The 21,236-nt window shown below is 42.2% G+C and overlaps 1 protein-coding gene across 2 annotated transcripts in view; it reads right to left on the bottom strand.

Annotated features, from left to right (window-relative positions):
* NAALADL2 (N-acetylated alpha-linked acidic dipeptidase like 2) overlaps positions 1-21,236 on the bottom strand; it is a 989,869-nt gene that overhangs the window by 602,349 nt on the left and 366,284 nt on the right. For both annotated transcript variants that reach the window (XM_019503319.1, XM_019503318.1), the window contains exon 4: positions 6,268-6,538. In XM_019503319.1, coding sequence (XP_019358864.1) covers positions 6,268-6,538 — 271 coding nt within the window. The remainder of the gene's footprint in view (positions 1-6,267; positions 6,539-21,236) is intronic.

Below are 21,236 nucleotides of genomic sequence, written 5' to 3'. Positions count from 1 at the left end.
AAAAAAAAAAAAAAAAAAAAAAAAAATCAGAAGATCCTTGGAGCTGCAGGGTGCATGGGGTGAGCAAAGCAAAGGGCACAAAGAAGAGAATGGTTTATAGGAGCAAAGATGGGACAAGCTGTAGGGGAATATGGAGGGACTGGAATAATGATCTGAAGTGCTAATTGGTCAGTTTTTCCATGCAAAACCCTTAGTACCTATCTATATGCCTCACGTCTGTTCCCCTTTCATAAAACTGTCTGCACATGTGCCAGGCTAGCCCCTTCTCTGTTCCTGTGTCTTCTCCCACACTTTTCAAAATGTATCCTCCATTCAGCCTGTGGGGAGAAGGGAAGTGAGAGAAAACCAGGCTCTGCTAGACAGAGACAGGAGGCGAGGAAATGCTGTAAGAGAAGGGAATGGATTAATATTCAGCTAGTGTATTCTGTAGCTGGAAAACCATTGCCAAGGAGCCACTTAGAATTAGGCCAGGGATAACAAATGTGTTCAAACAGTGCAAACGAAAGCAACTTAGATTTACCAGATTTTACTACCCCCTTGCCCTGATTATTCCTTCTGAGATGCTGCCTTCATATATCCCTCATTAAGCCATAGAGATCACCACCCCATATACCTGTTAGCTGCTAGTAAAAAGGCATTCTTGTAAGCCAGGTACAATCTACATGATTCAGAACCAAAATGTGGCCACGCTAGATCTCTAAAAGTATGCATCTCTCAGATCAAGCCACAGCTTGGCCAAGCCAGTCCAAATCCCATTCAATAGTTCTACTGAACACAATAAATGGAGCTGGGATTCAAATTTGTGGAACAAACTAGAGGACGTTCTGCCTACTAAACGTGGCAACTCTCTACAGCCCTCTCTAGTGGGCAGAGTTAAGAGTCTGTGGATGGTATGCACCTTAACTTTAAGTTCACCTTGCCATATCTCTTTATATTCTCCATTCCAGACATTTAAACACAGCCGCCATGCAGTTAGAAAGGCATGAGGCAATGCTTAAAATTCTGAAGTAAATTGTTAGGCATTTGACAGTTATTCTTTAATTAATTTCTCTCTGCTTTACACTTTGCATCCAATGCATGTGATTTAAGATCTTGGTGCTGCACTTTGGTTCTGCTCTTTATATGCTTAGACATGAAATTCATCCCTTTCAGATGACCAGGAAGATGCCTATGTACCATTAAGTCCTATGTAATTTCTGCTTTGGTGGATTTAAGTAGAATTTTAAATGTGTATACGCTATGTGCTGGATCTAGCTACAAAGGAGTGAATGTCCCCCTACATGCATAATGCAGATGAAATGTAATTTTCTCCCTTAATGTAATCTGTATTTGGTCAGATCTGTTTTTGGGTCTTCAACAATTCTGCAAAGCGTTTAACCTCCCTATTAAATTATGGTCAATATTTAGGGTTTGTTTTTTTTAATACAAATACATCAGTGAATGAGTTTCCTCGCACTGACCTGGCCTATGTTAAAGTTATTTACATAACCACTATATATATTTCACAAATGACAGGACAAGGTCTCCTTAGAATCCTACATTGACCTGCCTGTCATTCTGATGGGGTAAACAGTATCACCTTTCCAGTTCACGATGAATTACAGAGAGGCAGCAAAGCACACCATCCATCACACTGGCATTAAATAGGTTTTTGAAGTAGATTTCAGATATCACAAATGCTGTTTAGTCTGTTACCAGAAAGCACAAATTGGATAGCTCATATAAAATGGTCATATGATGAATGGACATGATGGGTCTTCAAAGCAAAGGAACATGGTTATTCTGCGCATAACCTTGTCAAAACAAAAAACAGAACTGCAGCTCTTCCTGTACCCAAGCTACAATGACCTAAGAACTGTTTAATGGCTTAGCTTGCTACCAATTCATATGAAAAAGATGTACAGATAAAACAGAAAAAAAAGGAGCAAGGATGAATCATTAGTATCAGAACTACAACTACTTTATGAATCATAAATTCTATGCAAAATTATCCACTGTTAAGTATCTGCATCCCATTTGGAAAGTAAATTATTCAATAGTAAAGGAAGGGTGTTTTTTGTTTTGTTTTACAACAGGGGCATGAAACTAACCTAGGGCCCTGGGTTGGATCTAGACCGTAGAGCTCCTTGTGAGCTGGATCCAGCCCAGAACAGGAGGGCTACACTGTGGAAGCAGCAGCCGGGCAGGGGCTGGCACCAGTGAGTGCAGGGGCAATGCAGGGTCCAGCAGCAGTGGGAGCACAGGGTCCAGCAGGGAGGAAGGTCATGCAGGGTCTAGCAGTGGCCAGAGTGCAGGGTATAGTGGTAGCAAGGACAAGAACAGGGCACTGCAAGGGTGCAGGCTCCAACAGGGAAAGCCAAGCTCACTGCTCATGGCTATGCTTAACTGTGCAACTTCCAGTACCCTCTGGTAGTCCGGGTGGGCCAGAAAGATAGTTGTGTTTGACACCCTTGTTTTGTAACATATATTTTTACATGTGATCATGCCTCCCCCTAATGTCTTACCCTGATAATTTTAACAACTTTCTACTTACTGATTATGTACTTGAAAACAGACAGCAGAGGCTTACTCTTTAGATGCCAATTACATTACTGCCAATAACTATATAGTTGAAACACATATACCACATGGTTTATGTCTTATTACCAAATGCCATCATGGGTGATATTTATACTTTGTGGTAGGGAGTACCTGGAGGTCAAACTGCAGATCCACTGCAGTTTTCTGGATGCTTGATGTATCTCTAGTTGTAAACCCTAACATAGTTAAAATATTTATCCTTTTAGGTGATACAAACTTGTCTTTTATTTTTGATTCTACAAAGTCCAGAAGTCTACCCTCAGCGATACCTGTGCAGTAGCAGCCTGTGTGTATGTGTAAGGGTAAATGCTTGGTTCACTATGCAGTGGTCATAGTATAATGGAGAATAATTTTGAAATAAGACCTGTTTTATAGCTTACTGGTAAAAATAAACTTTGTTTTACCAAGGCCTCAGGCAGATGTTACATTTAAGATGCGATTAACCAGTTAACATGACTTAAAGTGTAACCCGGTCACATTTTCAGGCAAGTAATGGTGTGACAAAAAACCAAAACCAGCCACAAAATGATTACACAAAAAATGTAAAAACTGTGTCCTCCCCGCCTTGCCTCAGAGTGCTAGCAGGGGTCTGGCAACACTCCTACCCCTTGAGCAGCGAGCGGAGAAAAGCCTGGAATGGTGCAGGCAGACCTGCCTAATCAGAGGTCCTGCTGGGGCCTGGCCACGCCCCCCTCAGGTCAGCACTGTGTAAGGGAAGAGTGGGCTGCTCTAGCCACCCCCAGCTTCTAGCCTGAGCCACCTGCAGGCATGTGCCTGAATTTCCTTAATCCAGAGGGAATGTCTCTCCAGTTACAAACTGGTTCACCCTAGCCAGGCTAGAGTAACCTGCAAAGGTTGAATCAATTCAGCCTCAGGCTGTTTGAATGTATGTCCCTAGCCTAAAAGGACTGTGTGGCAGGGTAGACAGCACTGTGACTCAAACAGGTGCTGGTGCAGTCCTCATGCTGCTGCTGAACACATGATGAATGGTCAGCAGGGACAACACTGTGCCTGGTTCAAGCCCGGGGGCAGTTCCAATCTAGCTGATCTTTGACCAGCTCCAGGAACTCAAAGATACCCAGTGCATCTCCACAGCCAGCTGACAATCAGTTGATTGTTGGGCACCTTTGCTGGTGCAGAAGGCGGCCAGGATCATGATTCCAGGCTCCCCCTGTACTGGCAAATGGACCACAACTGGGATCTGATCCATGACCCCACATGCAGCATGGCAAGAAGAGCAATTGCTGGCATCATGAATCCAATCCCATCATGTCTTTAACTGAACATGTGTCAGTGGCCCAAGAGTACAAACATCTCCAGAGACACTGGATTTCTCATAGCCTCAAATTTATCAGGCCCTTTATTTATCAAGTACACCCGTGCACTTACGGGATTCATCTCAGAGACCAGAACTTTATTGTTATCTCATATGGTTTGTGTTCGGGGCCTATTATAATAAGGTGGTGCTGCATATTATTCAAATCTATCAGCTGATAAGATGCCCACAGTGCCTTACATCATATTAATAAATGCAAACACTTTGCTCAGAAATTATGTTAATTTACCTATTGACTGCAAGACTGGAATACTGAGAACAGGGTTGCTCTAAGGCTATGTAAATTTTGAAAGTTCACTACCAAGTATTACAAAGATATCATGAGCAAACTGAACAGAAATTAGGTTGCATTAATGGTTATCCAAGCCACTAACGTGCTGTCATCATAGAGATGAGTAATTAATGGAAGACAGAGAATACCTTTATTTGGCAGGAGTGCGTGTGGAGAAGGGGGGAAGGGAAGCTCTTCAAAGTTTAATTTCCTTTATACATCTCTGATAACTTAATGTTTTAATCATGAAATGTTGTAGTTTGATAAAAAATTAAGTAAAAGACCAGGGTGATATATTGTGTGGTGGAGAGGATGAAAGATGGCACTAATAAAAACCCACCCTTGTTTTTTCATACATATTTATTCAGCCTCACAACACCCCTGTGGGCAGGTAAATGAGGAACATCATTGCAGAAACTAAGGCAGAACCAGGATTATAATTCAGAAGTCCCTAGGAACTAGGTCTGTGTTCAGACCATTCTTCACTGAAAAGCACTTTCTCTTACTCTTGCTGTATAGTGCCCTCAAGCCCTCAGAAAACTGAATCACAAAAAGTAGGGCTGGATCCCTGGAGATCATTCAGCCTGACCTTCTGCTCAAGGCAGGAACAGCCCTATCTAAACCAACCCAGGCTTGTCTAACCTTCAATGAGAGAGGTTTCACAAACTCTAAATAATCTGTTCTAGCACCTGCATAGCTACGAAGTTCTTCTTAATATCTAACCTAGCTCTCTATTGGTACAATTTAAGGCTATTATTCCTAGCCCTGCTCCTGTGAGGACAGAAAACAATTGTTCTCCATCCTCTTTAAAATAACCCTTGTTGTATTTGAAGACTTAGCAAATCCACCCTCAGGCTCATCTTCTCCAAACTAAGGAATCAGTCTTCCACCCATTCCTCATACATCATGCTCTTCTGATATCTAATCGTTTTTGCCAATCTGCACTGGAGTCATTCACACCTCCTTCTTGAAGAGTAGCACCTAACACTGTGCTCCTAATGAGGCTTGTGCTGAGTAGAGTACAATAGAGCTGTTTAACTTCTGGATGGCCAGTGGTCCCCTAATGTCCCCACCACTGCACAGGCAGCCGGGCTCCATTCCCAGCTGTGTGGGCAGCAAGAGCAGCCCCGCTCTGCCACTTGCCGTCCCATATACATCGTGGGCAAATTTGCCCTTCTCACTGTGCAGACAGCCTGGATCTGCCCCTGCTGTGCCTGCCCCAGGAGTGGTGGCAGGAAACAGATGCTGGAGAGAGAGGTTGAAGATCCCAGCTACCACAGCAGCAGGAGTGATGGCAGGGAAGAGCAACAGCTAGGCAGGAGCCTGGGGGGCTGCATTTTAACCCTTGACTGCCAGTTGGGCACCACTGGAGAAGAAGCATCCCTTCTCATGACTGGCATACAATACTCCTGTTAATACAACCCTTTATGTTGGAAGGGATTTTTCACAATGATATTTACTCCCGACTCATATTCATCTTGCTACACAGTGTAATGCTCAGATCCTTTTTGCAGAAGCCTAGCCCCATTTTCTGTCTGTGCATTTTATTGTTCCTTCTGAAATGGAGCACTTCTTATTTGTCCTTACAGAAACATAAACCCATTTATCTCAGACCATTTTTCCATTTCATCAAGCTCATTTTGAAACCTAATCCTGTCCTCCAACGCATCTGCTACCCCACCCAATTTGGTGTCACTTGCAAATGTAGTAACCATACCCTCAAATCCATTCGCCAAGTCATTAGTGAAGATATTCATAGTGCTGGGCCCAAGACAGATGCCTGAATCCCACTTGATGCCTCCTCTCCAGATTCCTTTATCTAGTTAAAACCAGAACAGTCCAGTCCATCAGCTGAAAAATGCCCAGCCTTTATTTTTTTATTTTCTTAAATTAGCATCACAGGAAGCTGAGCCTGGCTCGTTTCAAGGTCTGAGAGGAGGTTTGCGCTTATTTGCTCATTTCTTGTCTGAGCATTCCAAGTTCATTTCCACGATTACCAATTTCCCAGTTAGAGTTCAATGAAAACTGTTGATTCCTAATTCTATTCCCCATAAACGACAGAGACAAATGGTCACATTACCTCAAGAGTTCCTTTGGCAGAATAAGCAGCATATGAATACAGGAGGTCTTGGCTGCGAGGGTTTTTGGTGTCTGTGTTACACTGCACTCCGCTAGGATAAAAGCATTCACCACTTTTTTTCAGAGTCACTGTATTTGAAGAAGAGCCCGGTACATCAAGCAAGACAGAGTAATTTACTAGCTGAACATCTTCGAGGCCACGAGAAGTCCAGTGAACCAGAAGTTGCATTGCAATGTCTGTATCTTCTTTTCTAGGCAACTGTGTCAAATCTCTGGGGGGGGTGGAAAAAAACAATACATTATTTTCCTCCCTCAATATCTGTTTACCAGGACTAGATAAAACAGTTCACAATTTCAATAATGAGAGGCATGGAGTCCATGAGAGACACCATGTAGTACACTATAGCACCTTTTATCTTTGCAAGTATTTCCTTAGCAGTGATCAGAAATACATCTCTCTCTCTGTACATCTATATATAGCTTTATGGGAAAGGATAATTTTGCTCTCTAGGAATGAAGTATCCTATTAGAAACCTAAAGGATACCACAGAAATAATTGATAGTATGTTATTATATTAAAAAGTATTTACAATTTACATGAAAAATGTCCATTTTCATGCTGAAGTTTTTACTCAGCGAATTTCTGAATGGTTGTTTTTTTTATCGGTAGATCAGGGTACAGAGTTATTTTTAGTGAAAATATACACCTATTCACCTCAAACCTGATTAAGCTTGTATGATGGGACTTCATTTAGGGGTTAAAAGTGTTTTTAAAAGTATTAAATAAAATACACAAAACTTCAGGAATTGGGTACATTTTACAGACAGGAAATCAAGTCATAGAGCAGGTCAGTAATGAGTGCATTATCACCAGCAGTTACACTGACAGAGCTCGCTGTGGAATTTAGTAGTGAAATGTTAGCCCCATTGAAGTCGATGACAAAGCTCCTTTTAACTTTAGTGGAGCGACACTTTTAAATCATTAAACTAAGCCTAATTTTAAATATGATAAAGTAAAATAAAAATAAATTCCAACAGTCTAGACAAATGTACAGGTAAGTCCCATATTATTATTTAGTAAAAAATCTGAAATAAAATTATAAAATTATTCAGCAGCTCATTTTAGGGAAAAGAAATCTACTAATTTTGTATTAAACCTATCTGAAGTTTTCTTTCTTGTAATCCTATCGAATTCCAGCCCTCCAAAAGAAACAGTTAAGTCAAATTTTAATATGCAAAAAAGAAAGGGCTTTTGGGGTACGTTTGTTCAGCAAACTCTATTTTCTGCCCCAATTTATTTTCAGTCACATCTACTAATTATTATTCATCATCCAATAGTGCTAAGCAAAAGTAGCACAAAGAAGGCCATGGTCTCAGCCCTCAGGCACTTTCAATTTACTTGAAACACAGTACAGTTCTCAGTGTATTCCACTGTAAAGAAGTAAGCAGAATGCACTTTGAAGAAACTCAAAGCTCAGTGATAACTCAACAGGTTGGGAGTAGCCAGATTCTTTAAAATGGATTTATAACAGAGAAAAAGCAAACCTTAATATTCTCTAGATACCACTAGCATGTTCCCTTCTCCCCCAAAGTTTCTGGTTTTAAAAATACTTTGTAAAACATCAAAGCAACAATTTTTCTTGTGATACTGCATCATCACATTAAAATCTGTTTAACATAGAAGTATTCATGTAAAGTAATTTTGCAAAGGGGCAACTGTGGGGGGAAGGAAGAGAGCGCTGGAAAATTTGTTAGGATGATATATTTGACCTAAATTCAGCAAGCAAAGCACCTGCAAAGCAGGAAAGAACTATGCCACCAAAACATCCTAATATATTATTTGCATGAAAGTTTTCCGCGGCCTTCATACCTACAATGGAGAGATGCCTGTGCCAATATCCTGGCAGGCAGCATAACAAAGTATCATGCAGAAAACCTGAGTCTAGAAGCGATTTTGGCAATATTGCTCCATAGGCCAGCAGAGACCATGAACGGGTTGTTTTTGGCTTCCATGGGCAAAATACAGTTCCTATCACTGCTAAACACCTGCTACTGGATGGTTTACAGACTGCCAATGACAAGACACCTAAAGGAAACAATGAATTTAGTTTTACCAGCTCCAGAGCCAATGGCAAAGAAACATACTTGCAGAAAGCATGCTAAGGATGGAAAGGAAATCCTGAAAGGAAACTACTAAGTCTTTGTTTTGATGCGTAAAAGGCTTGCTATACAAAAAATGAGTAAATGATTCTAGCATAACTGAGTGGCAGTGAGGGGGACACCTGCTCCAATCCCCAACTTTGGGAGCAGGGCACAAATATAGCAGCCATCATGCTGCAAGCCTAGCCATCGCTATCAGGGGCAACCTGTCTGAAACTACTGTCCCATACACTGCTGCCACCCAGTGTGCAGAACTGCCCAGTTATGCCTCTGGCTACAGACTTAAAGAAATCTTATACTGAACTCAGGCCTCATGCAGACATTCAGTTTCTCCTGGAACAGCCATTGGTCTCCCACAAGAAACCATGACTGTACAGGATTTTTCTCCTAGAGTAAAAATGGCAACTACAGGAGAAAAATAACCTGGGAATAACCAGAGTTAAATTACTCCTCGAAGAGTTTCTCCTGGGACAGCAAATGTCTGTATATGTTGTGGCTTCTCCCAGAGGAGAGCATAGTCCTCCCAGCATCCCCCCTGAGAGAGATGGTATCACTTGCTGGACTCTGCTGCTCCAGCAGAGAGCAGAACATACCACCTTCATGATCGCCACATTGTGCAGCAGGGAAACACAATGAACATAGATTGTCTGGGTCAGCCAATCAGGGCAGCCCTATGCAGTGCTGCTATCTGTTTCCAGGCACATCTGTTGCATGCACAAGGTCTCCCCTGCAGCTGCCCAGTGTCATCACTATAAGCTCTCCACTCCTTTAGGCCTCAACATTCAAATGTCTGTACACACAGCTCTGGATAAGTTCCCCAGATTACTTGAATATGTGTACACAGCTGCTATCATTACTTCAGCTGCATTTTGTATGTAAAAACATAATTAAAAGGACTGAGACTGAGAGATAGAACCCCAATGACATATTAGCATCCAAACAACCACATAATTGAGAGCTCTGCTTACAGATACCTGGAACAGCTTGTTACACACTAGATTTAGTATGTTCAAAGGCCAAATTCTTAAAGGTATTTATTTTTCTAACATCCCCTAGTGATTTTTTAAAAAGCATCTATACAATTACTTCTTAAATCAATAGCTGAACAATGGATAGCTGTTGAAAACAATGACTAAAATCAACAACCTTTTGAAAACTTTACTCAACAGCTATCCACAGTTTTAGGAACCTCAATCCCATTTTAAAAAGTGGTCTAACTGTCCATGGAAAACATTGATTTCGATAGGTTTGGATTGGGACCAAGGGGAGAGTCAGAAAGGGAAATGTGTCAGTAATAGGGTGGCCATCATAGAAGACAGTCTGGTTGTCCTCTGCCAAAAGAAAAAGAGAGGACATAAAGGTGTCAGGTTTTGTATCAATAGAGGACAGAGTAGCAGAAAACCGGAATGTCCTCTATGATGGCCACCCTCGTCAGTAACCTAGCACTTACACATCTATTACCAATACCAATTTATAGCTTAATAGTCCATTAATTAAGTAACATTGACTACACACATATTAGCACAAACTTAAAATAAATAGAAACCTAATATCACATTACAATAGTGATGAACTATCCACTGTCAAAGATAGTACATCATAGCTGAACAAAAGAGTTTAATAGTAGCACCACAATGGGACATAAGTTATAGCATTTAGAGCTTAATAAATAAAAGTCTACTAAAATAAATTATATAAAATACATATTAGAATCAAATCTGCTACACTGCCAGTTACTAGTATTTAAAGTTCTAATATTCTTACAAGAGCACTGGGCTTATGTTAAAGACTTCAGAGATCTTGTCAGGAGGAATAATTATCAAAGGTCACTCTTCAGATTTAATCTTCCTAATTTATCTAAAATGAGTCTTCAAGCAAGCTACACAAAATGGACAAGTTAATCCAATCAGTAGTATATTACAAGTCCCCAATTTCATCGGCTGAGCCTTCTAATGCAATGACATGTACTTGGACAGTGTAGAAACATACAAAGTTGTTTGATTAACACAGTCAGTACCCAAAGATCCACATTTCCCACAGGTGCTAGCAACAATAATAGAATAAATAACCGAAAGCCACCCAAATCATGCAAATTAGATTGTGGCATACTTCAACAAGTAGGCTGCTTCAATAAAAGTTTGATAGAAAAAAAGACTCAATTCAAATTGTTCACTTAATAATAGAACTAAAGACGGTTTCCACTCCATAATTAAATCAGCATTCCTTTGAAACTTTCGTGACAATATATGTGATTAAATTAAAGAAATGAAAATACTCACTATTTATTTTGTAATTTCCTTACAGCACATCAAAAATCAAATTACATATTATAGCACAAATTGTATTGAAACAACTGAGCAAATATGAGGTTCCTTTCATAAGGTTTGTACAGAATGCAATGTAGCAACATTGGTGGAAGAAAGAAATACTGAACCAAATTACTCTCTAGTAAAAGTCTATAAAGCCAGTGTATTTACATCAGAAATAAATTTGTTCCATTAAATTTATGACATACTGCCTCAAAGGCAGAAACAACAGTATTTTTAACAACATTCCAAATTCTAAAACCCAGAAAGTACTTGAAGATTGTTCCTTATCAGTTAACGAGCAAACCAGCTTCATACCTCATATCAAATTACCTTCGATACTGTTACTAAGGTAAGCCCATTTCCTTTTTTTTCCTCTTTTGAATATTGATAGAATATTAAAACTGGCAATAAGATAAGACACATGAGCTATAAGAAGGAACATGTCTTCTGGATCATTATGAGACTGCCTGAGATACTAATAACCATACTTGGTATTAGGCAATACTTCATTCAACAAATTGCTCCACTGAAATTACTGAGAATACCTGTGAAGCAAGTGACCAGATCTTCAGTAGCTGTAAATCTACATAACTTTGTGGAAGATAAAAGAGCCACAAGAAATTTATGACTTAGCCTGATGCACTTACAGGGATTAGAATCTGACCCAAGTATATTTAATGAATAAATACAACAATCAAAATAATGCAACATCTTTCCTCCAGGGATCTCAAGGAGCTGTTCCAAGATTAATTAAGCTTTAAAACACTGACATAGATGGATCTTGGATACCCTATGCAGACTCAGTGAAGACAGCAGGAGCATAACTAGGGGTGGACAGCCGGGGCACTAGCTCTTGGCATCAATATTGAGGGGGTACAAAAATTACAGCAGCTGCCAATGCCCAAGACACAAAAAGTGCTTGTTACACCTGCAGAAAATAATACCCTGTGCAGCCCCAATGAAGATGGGCAGGTTAAAGCAATGGTACAAACATATCCAAAACCACAGAGAGACAAAGATTTCTTAGTGTGATATGTTTTATTGGACCAACTACATAGCTGAGATAAAGTTAAATTTATGGTCTAGGAACTGAACTTATACATAAATTGGTATATGTGATTGGAAACCAGTTCAGCTCTGTAACACAAGAGAAGTTAAATACACATAAACCGCTTTCAAATGGCTGTAACCAGTTTAAGATAAACCTGGATGAGTGTAGTATCAGATTTACCTGATTTAGATTAAATTGGTTTATTGAAATTGTCCTAGATGCCCTCTGAATTCAAGTTAATTTACAGTCCCCTAGTATCCCAGGATGCATTGCACCTCCCCTACAAACCCCCCTTACAGGGTGGGTGGGCTAGCCTTGCCCCAAACTGTCTGCTTCAGCGAAGCAGTGCTCTCGTGCTGCCTGGCTTCTGGCTTGGGCCACTGCAGGCATATATGGCCGCATTTCCAGAATCAGAAGTGAATGTTTGTTCACTTGCTTATCAGTTCAATCTACACAGCTTAGACTAATCTGCGAAGCCTGACTTAATTCAGCTTCAGGCTTTTTGGCTCTCTGTGCTTAGCCATGGAGTCCTGAAAGGGAAAAAGGATATGATGCCTTATTCAAAAAATGAACCTGGTCAGTTTGCCCTTCTTTGAGATGATGAAAACATCAAGAAAGTCTTTATGAATACGTATTGCCATGTTTCCTCAGGAAGACATGACGCTTTTTTCACTCCCTGACCTGTTAAATGGTCCAGAGGCTAAGTTTAAGATATTAAAGTTCAGACTTTCTGTGATAAAGTTTGAACAAGTCAAGCTACTATTGTTTAAGCCTGGAAGTCCTAAAGCTAATAAAAACAATTTAGGATGATGAACTGCACAGACAGCTGTGATAGTGCTAAGGTTTTATGCAGCCTCAAAGCAGTATGACAACATCAAAAGAAAAGACTGCACCAGATGCTTATAAAGAGAAATCAACACACAACAGAAGAATTTCATTTTAAAACTGGTGACCAAGGGAGTGTGAAGTTGAAGCAACACAATAGGAAGTGATTTGTTGTAGCAACACTCCTTTCACCATTGCTTCCTAAGAGAGGAAACAAATCATACAAAAATAATAGGCCAGCTGTGGCACTGGAACACTTAGAAATAAATGTAAGGGATTCCTGAGGAAGTATGATTGCTTGGCATATAAATTAGAAGTTAGCTTCATTTAGTGGATGCAACAGGAAAAGGTGATGATAGGTGGCACTGCATCAGAAACTCTCACTGAATTTAATATAGGTCCATGGGAAACTAGGGCCATCTTTGCCCTCTGCATCTTCATTACCCTATTCCTTGCAATAACTGTGTGTGTAAGGCCAAAGGAAAAATGAAAGGCATGTCGTCAGGATGTGAGTTTTTTCTATACAGAATACCTCCTTTTCCTACATGGCTTTCTGGGACTCTGAAGACAATCTCTAGTAACAGGTCCCAACGCAAAACCCAGGTCTAAGAAAGGATAAGGACTTTGTCTCAGTCATCCTCTCCTGCAGGAAAAACCCTCATGGGAAACCCTTAGATGATATAATCTGAAATGTAAATGTCTTTCACCCAAATCATGTGAGAAAGAAAGTGGGGGAAACATATGAAGAGTTGTTTATAAATAGAAACAAATGCCACAATAGTTATAATATGAGAAACGATATGAAACTGCAGGATAAAAGTAGAAAAGAATGAGAACAGGTTTTGCAATATGCAGTAATCAAGCTTTATTACTGAGAAAAAAGCAAATTCTTCTCTCTTGGAAATACGTTCTACTGCTTTTTTGCTGATCAATTAAAAATAAGTCATGATAGGTGTCTGGGAAGGGGAAGGAGAAAGAGAAAGAAAAAAGAAGACAGAGAGAAATCAAAGAGCATCAGTAATAAAATACCCATATCACCAGAGATTGAAACCTCCTCTCCCTAATACTCTTCATGGGGATATATATTTAAGACTAGCTGTCTGTCTTCCACTTAGCAATGTCCCCGGCATGACACAAACTGGTCCCCATTTTGTTGCAAAATCAAATGAGACCCAGACCAAGAAACAGAAAGGCTGAAGAATACAGTCGGAGCTGGTCGCTGGTGGCTCTCTGGAGTCACCATCCTGGCCTCGTCCAGCAGAAAGTTGTCCAGGCAGATCATGCTACCCTGAGCCACTTGATAAAGGATAGAGAAGATGTACACAATCTTGGAGAAGTCCAAAGCACCGAAGAGGTTGCTGAGAGCAACAAAGATGGGTTGCAGCCAGGGCAATCCAGGACAGTATGGAAGAGATTCTCTTCCACCTCCTCTTTGCAGAAAGGGCAGGGTTCTGGCACTACTGGATCTAACTGAGGGACAAGGGTGCCCATGACCAGGGCCTCACATTATACATTATATTAAACACTATTGCAGGTTAATAGCAAAGGATAGCTTGTATAGACAGTGGCAGCCCAGATGGGCTTGTTTTGGTGTTGCTGCCATTAGGTGCTGCCTCTATTTTGAGTCAGGATGGGCGGCAAAGACATTTGCATGATGCACTTTGACTATCCACATGTACAGGCTGCCTTCTACCTACAAGCCCTGCGGTGTCTGCTCTTTGCTGGTGAACACTTCCCTTGGCAACTGCTGGTCTTTACTTTCCTGTGTCAGGTGGGGGACCTCAACCTCAATCAGGAACGTTTCCTTCTGGATCCTGATCACTTTAGCTGTGGCAACCTCCTGCCTTTGTACCACAACCATGCCTGGGCCTGAATCTGACTTCAGAGATATTTCTGGTTCACCTGATTAAAGACACTGTCAATAGTACTATAGTATAATCAAAAGGAAGAGTGCATTAATAAAAAATCATGGTACAGCAAACAATAAATAATTTAAAAGCTCAGAGATCCAAATGACCTACAAGCTGTCAAACAGAAAAGATGACCATCAAATTAAAAGTTTATTTTTCTTACCTTTTCCCAGGAACACAGAAAGCAAGGTCTGTATTTCTAGTCCCATACATACTTGTCTACCTAATATATCCCAAATGTCTCCAGCACCAAAGCGCTGTGCAATCTTATGCAATCTTTAGTTTCTCTAGTGAACGTGTCAACAAGAATGATGACTATCATGTAGATGTGTTTATATCAGATGTAGAAACTCTTTTAATGGTGATGTTAATGACCTTTGCTCTCCTAGGCTAAGTACACACAATCAAAAAGCCTCAGGTGGAATCAATCAAAACTTCATCGGTTTCTCTAAGCTACGAAGAATAAATTAGGAAGGAACAGAACACAAATTCTGCCATGGAGGGATGCCTGCACTGGCCCAGGCCAGGAGGCTGGGGGCACTCAAGCATGTCTCCTATCATGCCAAACAGGCAGGAAGGTAGCCAAGCCCAGCTGATCAGCAGCCCAAGCCTGATTGGCTGCTGGGTATATGCCCCCATCCCACTGCTGCCAGCTGCAGGGAAAGGGAGAACCAGCAGAGAACCTCTTTTCAATGTGCCTCCCCCCCCCTTTTCCACAGCTGCGCATGGCAGCAGGAGGGTGAATGGGGGGAAAAGCAGAGCAACCCCCACCCAGCCCTGGTCCCTGCCCCAGCCAGAACAGTTGGGGGGGGTGCTGTGGGGGGCTCTCCTCCCCTGCTGACTGCCTAGCTGGGGCTGGGTAACATAGCCCTGGCTTAGCCAATCAGGAGGGAAGGGGAGAAAGCCCCCCATGGTGCACCCTACCCCAGCAGTTCTGGCTGGGTCAGGAGGTCTGAGGCAGGGGCCTTTACTTTCCCCCTCATCCTCCCCTCACCCCCCAACCTTAATGGTTGGCAGAGGGTGGGGCTGCATTCCCCAGCCAGTCAGCAGGGAAAGGAAGAAAGCCCCCTGTAGTCCTCCACCCCAGTGGGTCTGGGGGTGGGGGGGAGGGCAGGAGTGGGGGCCTCCACTCCCCACCTACCATGGGCTGACTGACAAATGCAGGCAGGCTGGGAGCAGAAGGTTTGTTGCCTTACCTCTATGACAGGCTGGTCCTGGCCTCAGGCTATCTCCGGTGGAACACATGGGTGGGAGGGGTTTTCAGGGGGCCACAAGGCATCCTGGGATGCCGGAGGACAGGAAACTAGGGTGATTCACTAGTCTAGGTCTGAAATAATTAAATTCTGCAGATTCCCACTATCAAAGTCATTGAGCTGTCAGTCCCCCTTTTGCATACCTGTTTCCAATGTACACTGCCAATGTGCTTCAGTAATCCTGTTTTTGAAATGTTCACAGATAAGGCAGTGGCACTAACACACATAAGGTATGTTGCAGCAGTAGTACACATGAGACTAGAAGGATGGGAAGAGATGTATACTGTACTGCACTCTCTCATTGAAAGATATTAAGTACAATCATGATCACCATGAACAATGCTTCTCTGTGATCTGGGAAGTGTAACAATACCTTACAGCACAAAAGACAGTTGTAACACCAGGGAGCACGTTTACACAGGTAAGTGCCACAGCACTGAGCGCTTTGAGAAGCACCCAGTGCTGCGCCACTTGTAGTTGTATAAGCAGTGAAATGCGCATCAGAGTGAAGAAAATAGTGGCGGTGCACTTTTGAACTAAAACACCTTGGAGGTGCTTTAGTTCAAAAGCACACCACCACCATTTTTTCCATGCTGATGTGCATTTTGCTGCTTATACAACTACAAGTGGCGCAGTATGACGCACGTCAGCTCCTGTGTGGAGCAGACTCTATTTATTGAGCTGGGGCTGGGGTAGGGAGCTCGATTAATCAAGCTGGGGCAGACTCGATTAACTGAGCTAAGACAGGCTGAAGTGGGGGAGCGCCAGCACGTCCGAGAACTAAAAGGATACATGTATAAGTGCCCAGGGTGAAACTATTTTCAGGTGTCAGCTATGTTCACTGATAAAACAACAGTGTGTGGATTACTCAAGTACATTCCCATGTGTGCCATTTTTATTAGCTACGAGAATGACCAAGAGTAGCTTTTCTGGCAAGGCAAAAGACATTTGATGGGTATAACCTACCCTCCAAACTGTATCCATTCCTGCCTGATGGGACATCACATGTATATCTCAACACAGGGAAGTGATGAATGCACAATCTATTCTAGTGTAGTTAGAAACATCTTCCATTCAAATGTTACGTATATTTCTGCCATATCACTGGGAGCATTTGTAGATCTGCATCCGTATATCTGCTCTATGAATGTTATACGGGACCTATGATCGAGAGATTGTGCTATTAGCATAAAACTGTATGATTTATGATGGCTTTTATTTCCCACAGATATAGTATGAATATAATTTATAAAACTGGAAACAGTCCATAATAGAATATTGTGGTTCCAGACACATTTTTGCAGTCGTGTAACAAAAAAATGGTTTTGATTTATTTCCAGAATTTTAGGGCATTGTGTGTACTAAGCCCTCTGGGTATTTGGGGGGAAAAAAATAATGCAAGCAACTTCATGCTTCGACTTACAAAACACTGCATGGTGCATTCTAAGAAATACTTTTTAAACAAAAACTTTCTAGCCACTTCCCCCACCCCTTCAAACAACTTCATCAATCCTAGCCTCCATATTTTCTTGCAACAACTTGTCATCAGAAGATGAGCTGAATATCAGTCCTAAATAGGAATGTGTTCAGTTGTGTTAATTCAGGTAACAACTTTTCCTGGTTCACCTAGCAGCAATAAATGTTTTTTGTTACAGCAAAGCAATAAGGGCAGGGTCTAATGCTTCACTGCTTTCAATAGAACTTCCACTTGCAGCAGCATTTGGAAAAGAAACAAAAACCCATGTGTATTTTGTATCCAGTAATAGTGAATAAGCTCCTTCATTCATAGTTTGACACAGTTCTTTTGTTAAGGCAGAGGGGGAAAAAGGTTTTATTTGTAAAAGTCTCTTGTAATCTACTCCCTAGATAAGTTAGTAAGTTAAAACACTTACTTGAATGGCAGCATCATTATTTTTAAATCACTAACCATTTTCTTCAATTTTAAACTTCTTAATCTGTCCTTTCTATCTTCATAATAAAAAACCACCAAAAATAAACCAGAAGCAAGAGCTGTAAATACGACGTAAATACATAGTGCAGGGAGCTGCAACCCTTTCAAGGCAGGGATTGGAACGACTCAGTCTGGTGCAGACCAGTGGCTTTGGCAGTGGGTCAACGGTGGCAGGGCTTTCTCTGCACCCTCCAAAGGAACCAGGGAGCTTTGAGCTTAGCCTATGCTGCTGCTGCTGCTTCTCTTAGGGCAGGACAACTGGACACTGCTTCCATGCTGCTGCCACTCTGGATCCAGCCCGTGGATCTTACGGAGCCAACCCCTGTCATAGTGCATTAATTTGCATCTGAAGGTAGATGATAAGCAACGTCTTAACTCTCATAACACATACACGGTATGAAGTTAGAGCCATCAAAAAAACAAACAAACAAAAAACCCAAACAACTGAGATTTGTACAAAGCACCTCATTAATCCAATTTTGAAAGAAAAATATCTGCCAACAACCAATCCCCCAGAAATACTTTATATTTTAGTAAAAACGCTTTATATTTTAGTAATGAGCTCCATATCAAATGGTCTCATTGAAATCATGCAACAAATGATCTGCAAATTCTGTTCACACAAATCCCACCTGTGAGATCCACAGATGGTATGTGTGAACATCAACTGGCATTATAAATGTTTCATTGGATCATGGGAAAGGAGGGGTGGATGGGACCTCACAAGTCTAGTCCAGCTCCTGATCAAGGCAGGATCATCCCTGACTAAATCATCCTAGGCAAGTGGCTGCCTACCCTGTTCTTCAAAATTTCCAAGATGGAAATTGCATGCTCTCTCTAGGTACGTTGTTCCAAGACATCCTTTTTATATGGGATAGAGTCTGGGAACCTCTAATTTGGTAGTTGTACCAGTTGTATTCTTTATGGATCATCCCCCATAAGTACATGTGAAAAAAGTAGTTTCAACAAAAACAACAAATTAATAATTTCCTATGACAAAGCATACTTGAACTGCTCAAAATCTGATGTTCACATTTGACAGAAATTGTCCTTCCCTACCATATGTAAGCAAAACTAAGAGCACTTTGGCAAGGGACAGACATTACACATAAACCAATTTAAGTGATCAGAAACTGTTCAGTGCACATAAACCAGTTTGAGAGAAACCTGGTTGAATGTAGTATCAGACTTAACTGATTTGCCTCAAACCGGTTTATGCAGCGTCTCCCCCAGCATGCTCTCTGGGCTGGGCAGGGCTCTCTGCTCCACAGCAGGGCTGGCCCCTCCCCTCTGCTCCCTGGCTGCAGCTCCAGAGACTGCAGGCTGCTTCCCCCTCCCCTCAACACTCCCTGCTAAGCAGGAATTCCCCCTTCCCCTCTGCCTTGCTGAGGGGGTGGCTGTGTATTAGCTACTAGACCACATGCTGGCTAGGTCCCTGCTGAATCAACAGGCAGAATCTACAAGTAGCTGGTAATGGCCCTCTGGTTTTTTAGCTGGGCGATAAACACTGTTATCAATTCCCTGCTGGGCTAACCAAAGCTCCTGCCAGAGCCTGGCCATGCCTCCCTCAGCTCCATTCTGTGGAAGGAAGGGAGGGCTGCTCTAGCATCCCCTGGTTTCAAGCCTGAGCCACTGCAGGCATGTGCCTGTATTTATGGGACGTCTGTCCAGTTACAAAACTGATTTAGCCTAGCCGGGTTAGACTAACCTGCAAAGATTGAAGCAATTCAGGCTCAGGCTTTCTGAATGTCTGTCCCTAGTCTTTTACATGTGCTCTGTGGGTGAGGGGGATGGCACTTAATTAAAGCATCTCTGAAAGCTGCTTTAATTACAGTGCTGCAGCATCTTCTGTATTAGCATCCCCACAATTAAAAATGGCAGTGTGGGTGCTTGAACTAAAATTTGTTCAACGAGCTTTGGTTCACATCATCCCCACTGCCATTTTTAAGCATAGGAATACTGATACTCAAGACACAGGAGGCTACTGGAATGTGATAATTGCCATACTCCAGCAGGCTCGATTAATCAAGTAATTACAGCACGTCAGAGCAGCCTCCATGCTCACGTAGGGGCACCCTGAAAGGTGCGGTATGAAATCAACCAATTAACCAATTTAACACTTAATGCAGAAGTTCTAAAAAATTTTCTACAGTTTGGAAATACACAAATCTGAACAGCAGCATTGTATTATGTGTAGAGGACCATAACACCTGGTCTCAAAATGAGAAATGTATGCACAACCATCCATGCACCCTACCTCTTTTGTGCTCAGCTGTCTCCAAACTGTCCTAGGGGATGGGGAGAAAAGAGGGAAAGAAGAAAGAGAAAGTGCAGAGTGCTAGAAAGCAGGAACAGAGGGTTCAGACTGCCCAAAAGTTGGAGGGAGTGGGGGGTACGCAGCACCAGAAAGAGCAGGAGGTTGGGGGAGGGACAGGTGAAGAGTGCTGGAGAGCCAGGTGAAATAGTCCAGTTTTAAACATCTGTCATGAAAGTCCCACTGAAAACAGGATAAAACTTTCATTTGACAGGATCCCCAGGACTGGTTTGTACAACAGTACTGACTGGGGAAAAAAACAAAAGGTACGGTCACCCTACTCTTCCCTCCCATTTGTGATCACAGAGTAACAGCAATTGCTTTATAGACATGAAAACTGAAAAGCATTTAATGCACTTGTGGAAAACACTCATCGTAGAATCACAGAAGTCGGGTCTGAAGGGAACTTGTAGATCTTCAAGTCCGACCCCCTGCCTGGGCAGGAGAAAAACTGGGCTCAAATGACTCCAGTCAGGTAGGCATCAAGCCTCTTCTTAAAGACCCCCAAGGTGAGAGCCAGCACCACTTCCCCTGGAAGTTGGTTCCAGATCCTAGCCGCCCTGACTGTGAAGTAGTTCTTGCAGATGTCTAATCTAAACCTACTCTCCAACAACTTATGGCCGTTATTCCTTGTTATGCCAGGGAGTGCTAGGGGAAACAAGGTCTCTCCCAAACCCTTCCGGTCCCCCTTAGTGAGTTTATAGATGGTCACCATGTCCCCCCTCAGCCTTCTCTTGTGAAGGCTGAACAGGTTCAGGTCCCGCAGTCTCTCATTGTAGGGTCTGCCCTGTTCTCCTCGGATCACGCGGGTGGCCCTCCTCTGGACCCTCTCACTGTTGTCCACATCCCTCCTGAAATGGGGCGCACAGAACTGGACACAGTACTCCAGCTGTGGCTTGACCAGTGTCACATAGAGGGGAAGGATCACCTCCTTGGCCCTACTTGAGATGCACCTGTGGATGCAATACAAGGTCTGGTTAGCTCTGCTAACCGTGACCTTGCATTGTCCGCCCATGTTCATCTTGGAGTCAATAATGACTCCAAGATCCCTTTCTGCCTCTGTACTCTCAAGACAGGAGTTTCCCATCTTATAAGTGTGCTGCTGGTTACTACTGCCCAAGTGCAGCACCCCACACTTGTCAGTATTGAAACGCATCCTGTTTTTGTTAGCCCACCCCTATAACCTATCCAGGTCTT

This window comes from Gavialis gangeticus, unplaced genomic scaffold (assembly GCF_001723915.1).
Source record: "Gavialis gangeticus isolate Ggan-Ray unplaced genomic scaffold, GavGan_comp1, whole genome shotgun sequence".
Lineage (NCBI taxonomy): Eukaryota > Metazoa > Chordata > Crocodylia > Gavialidae > Gavialis > Gavialis gangeticus.
The sequence above is the reverse complement of the archived record's forward strand: the minus strand, read 5'-3'. Positions and strand labels throughout refer to the sequence as shown.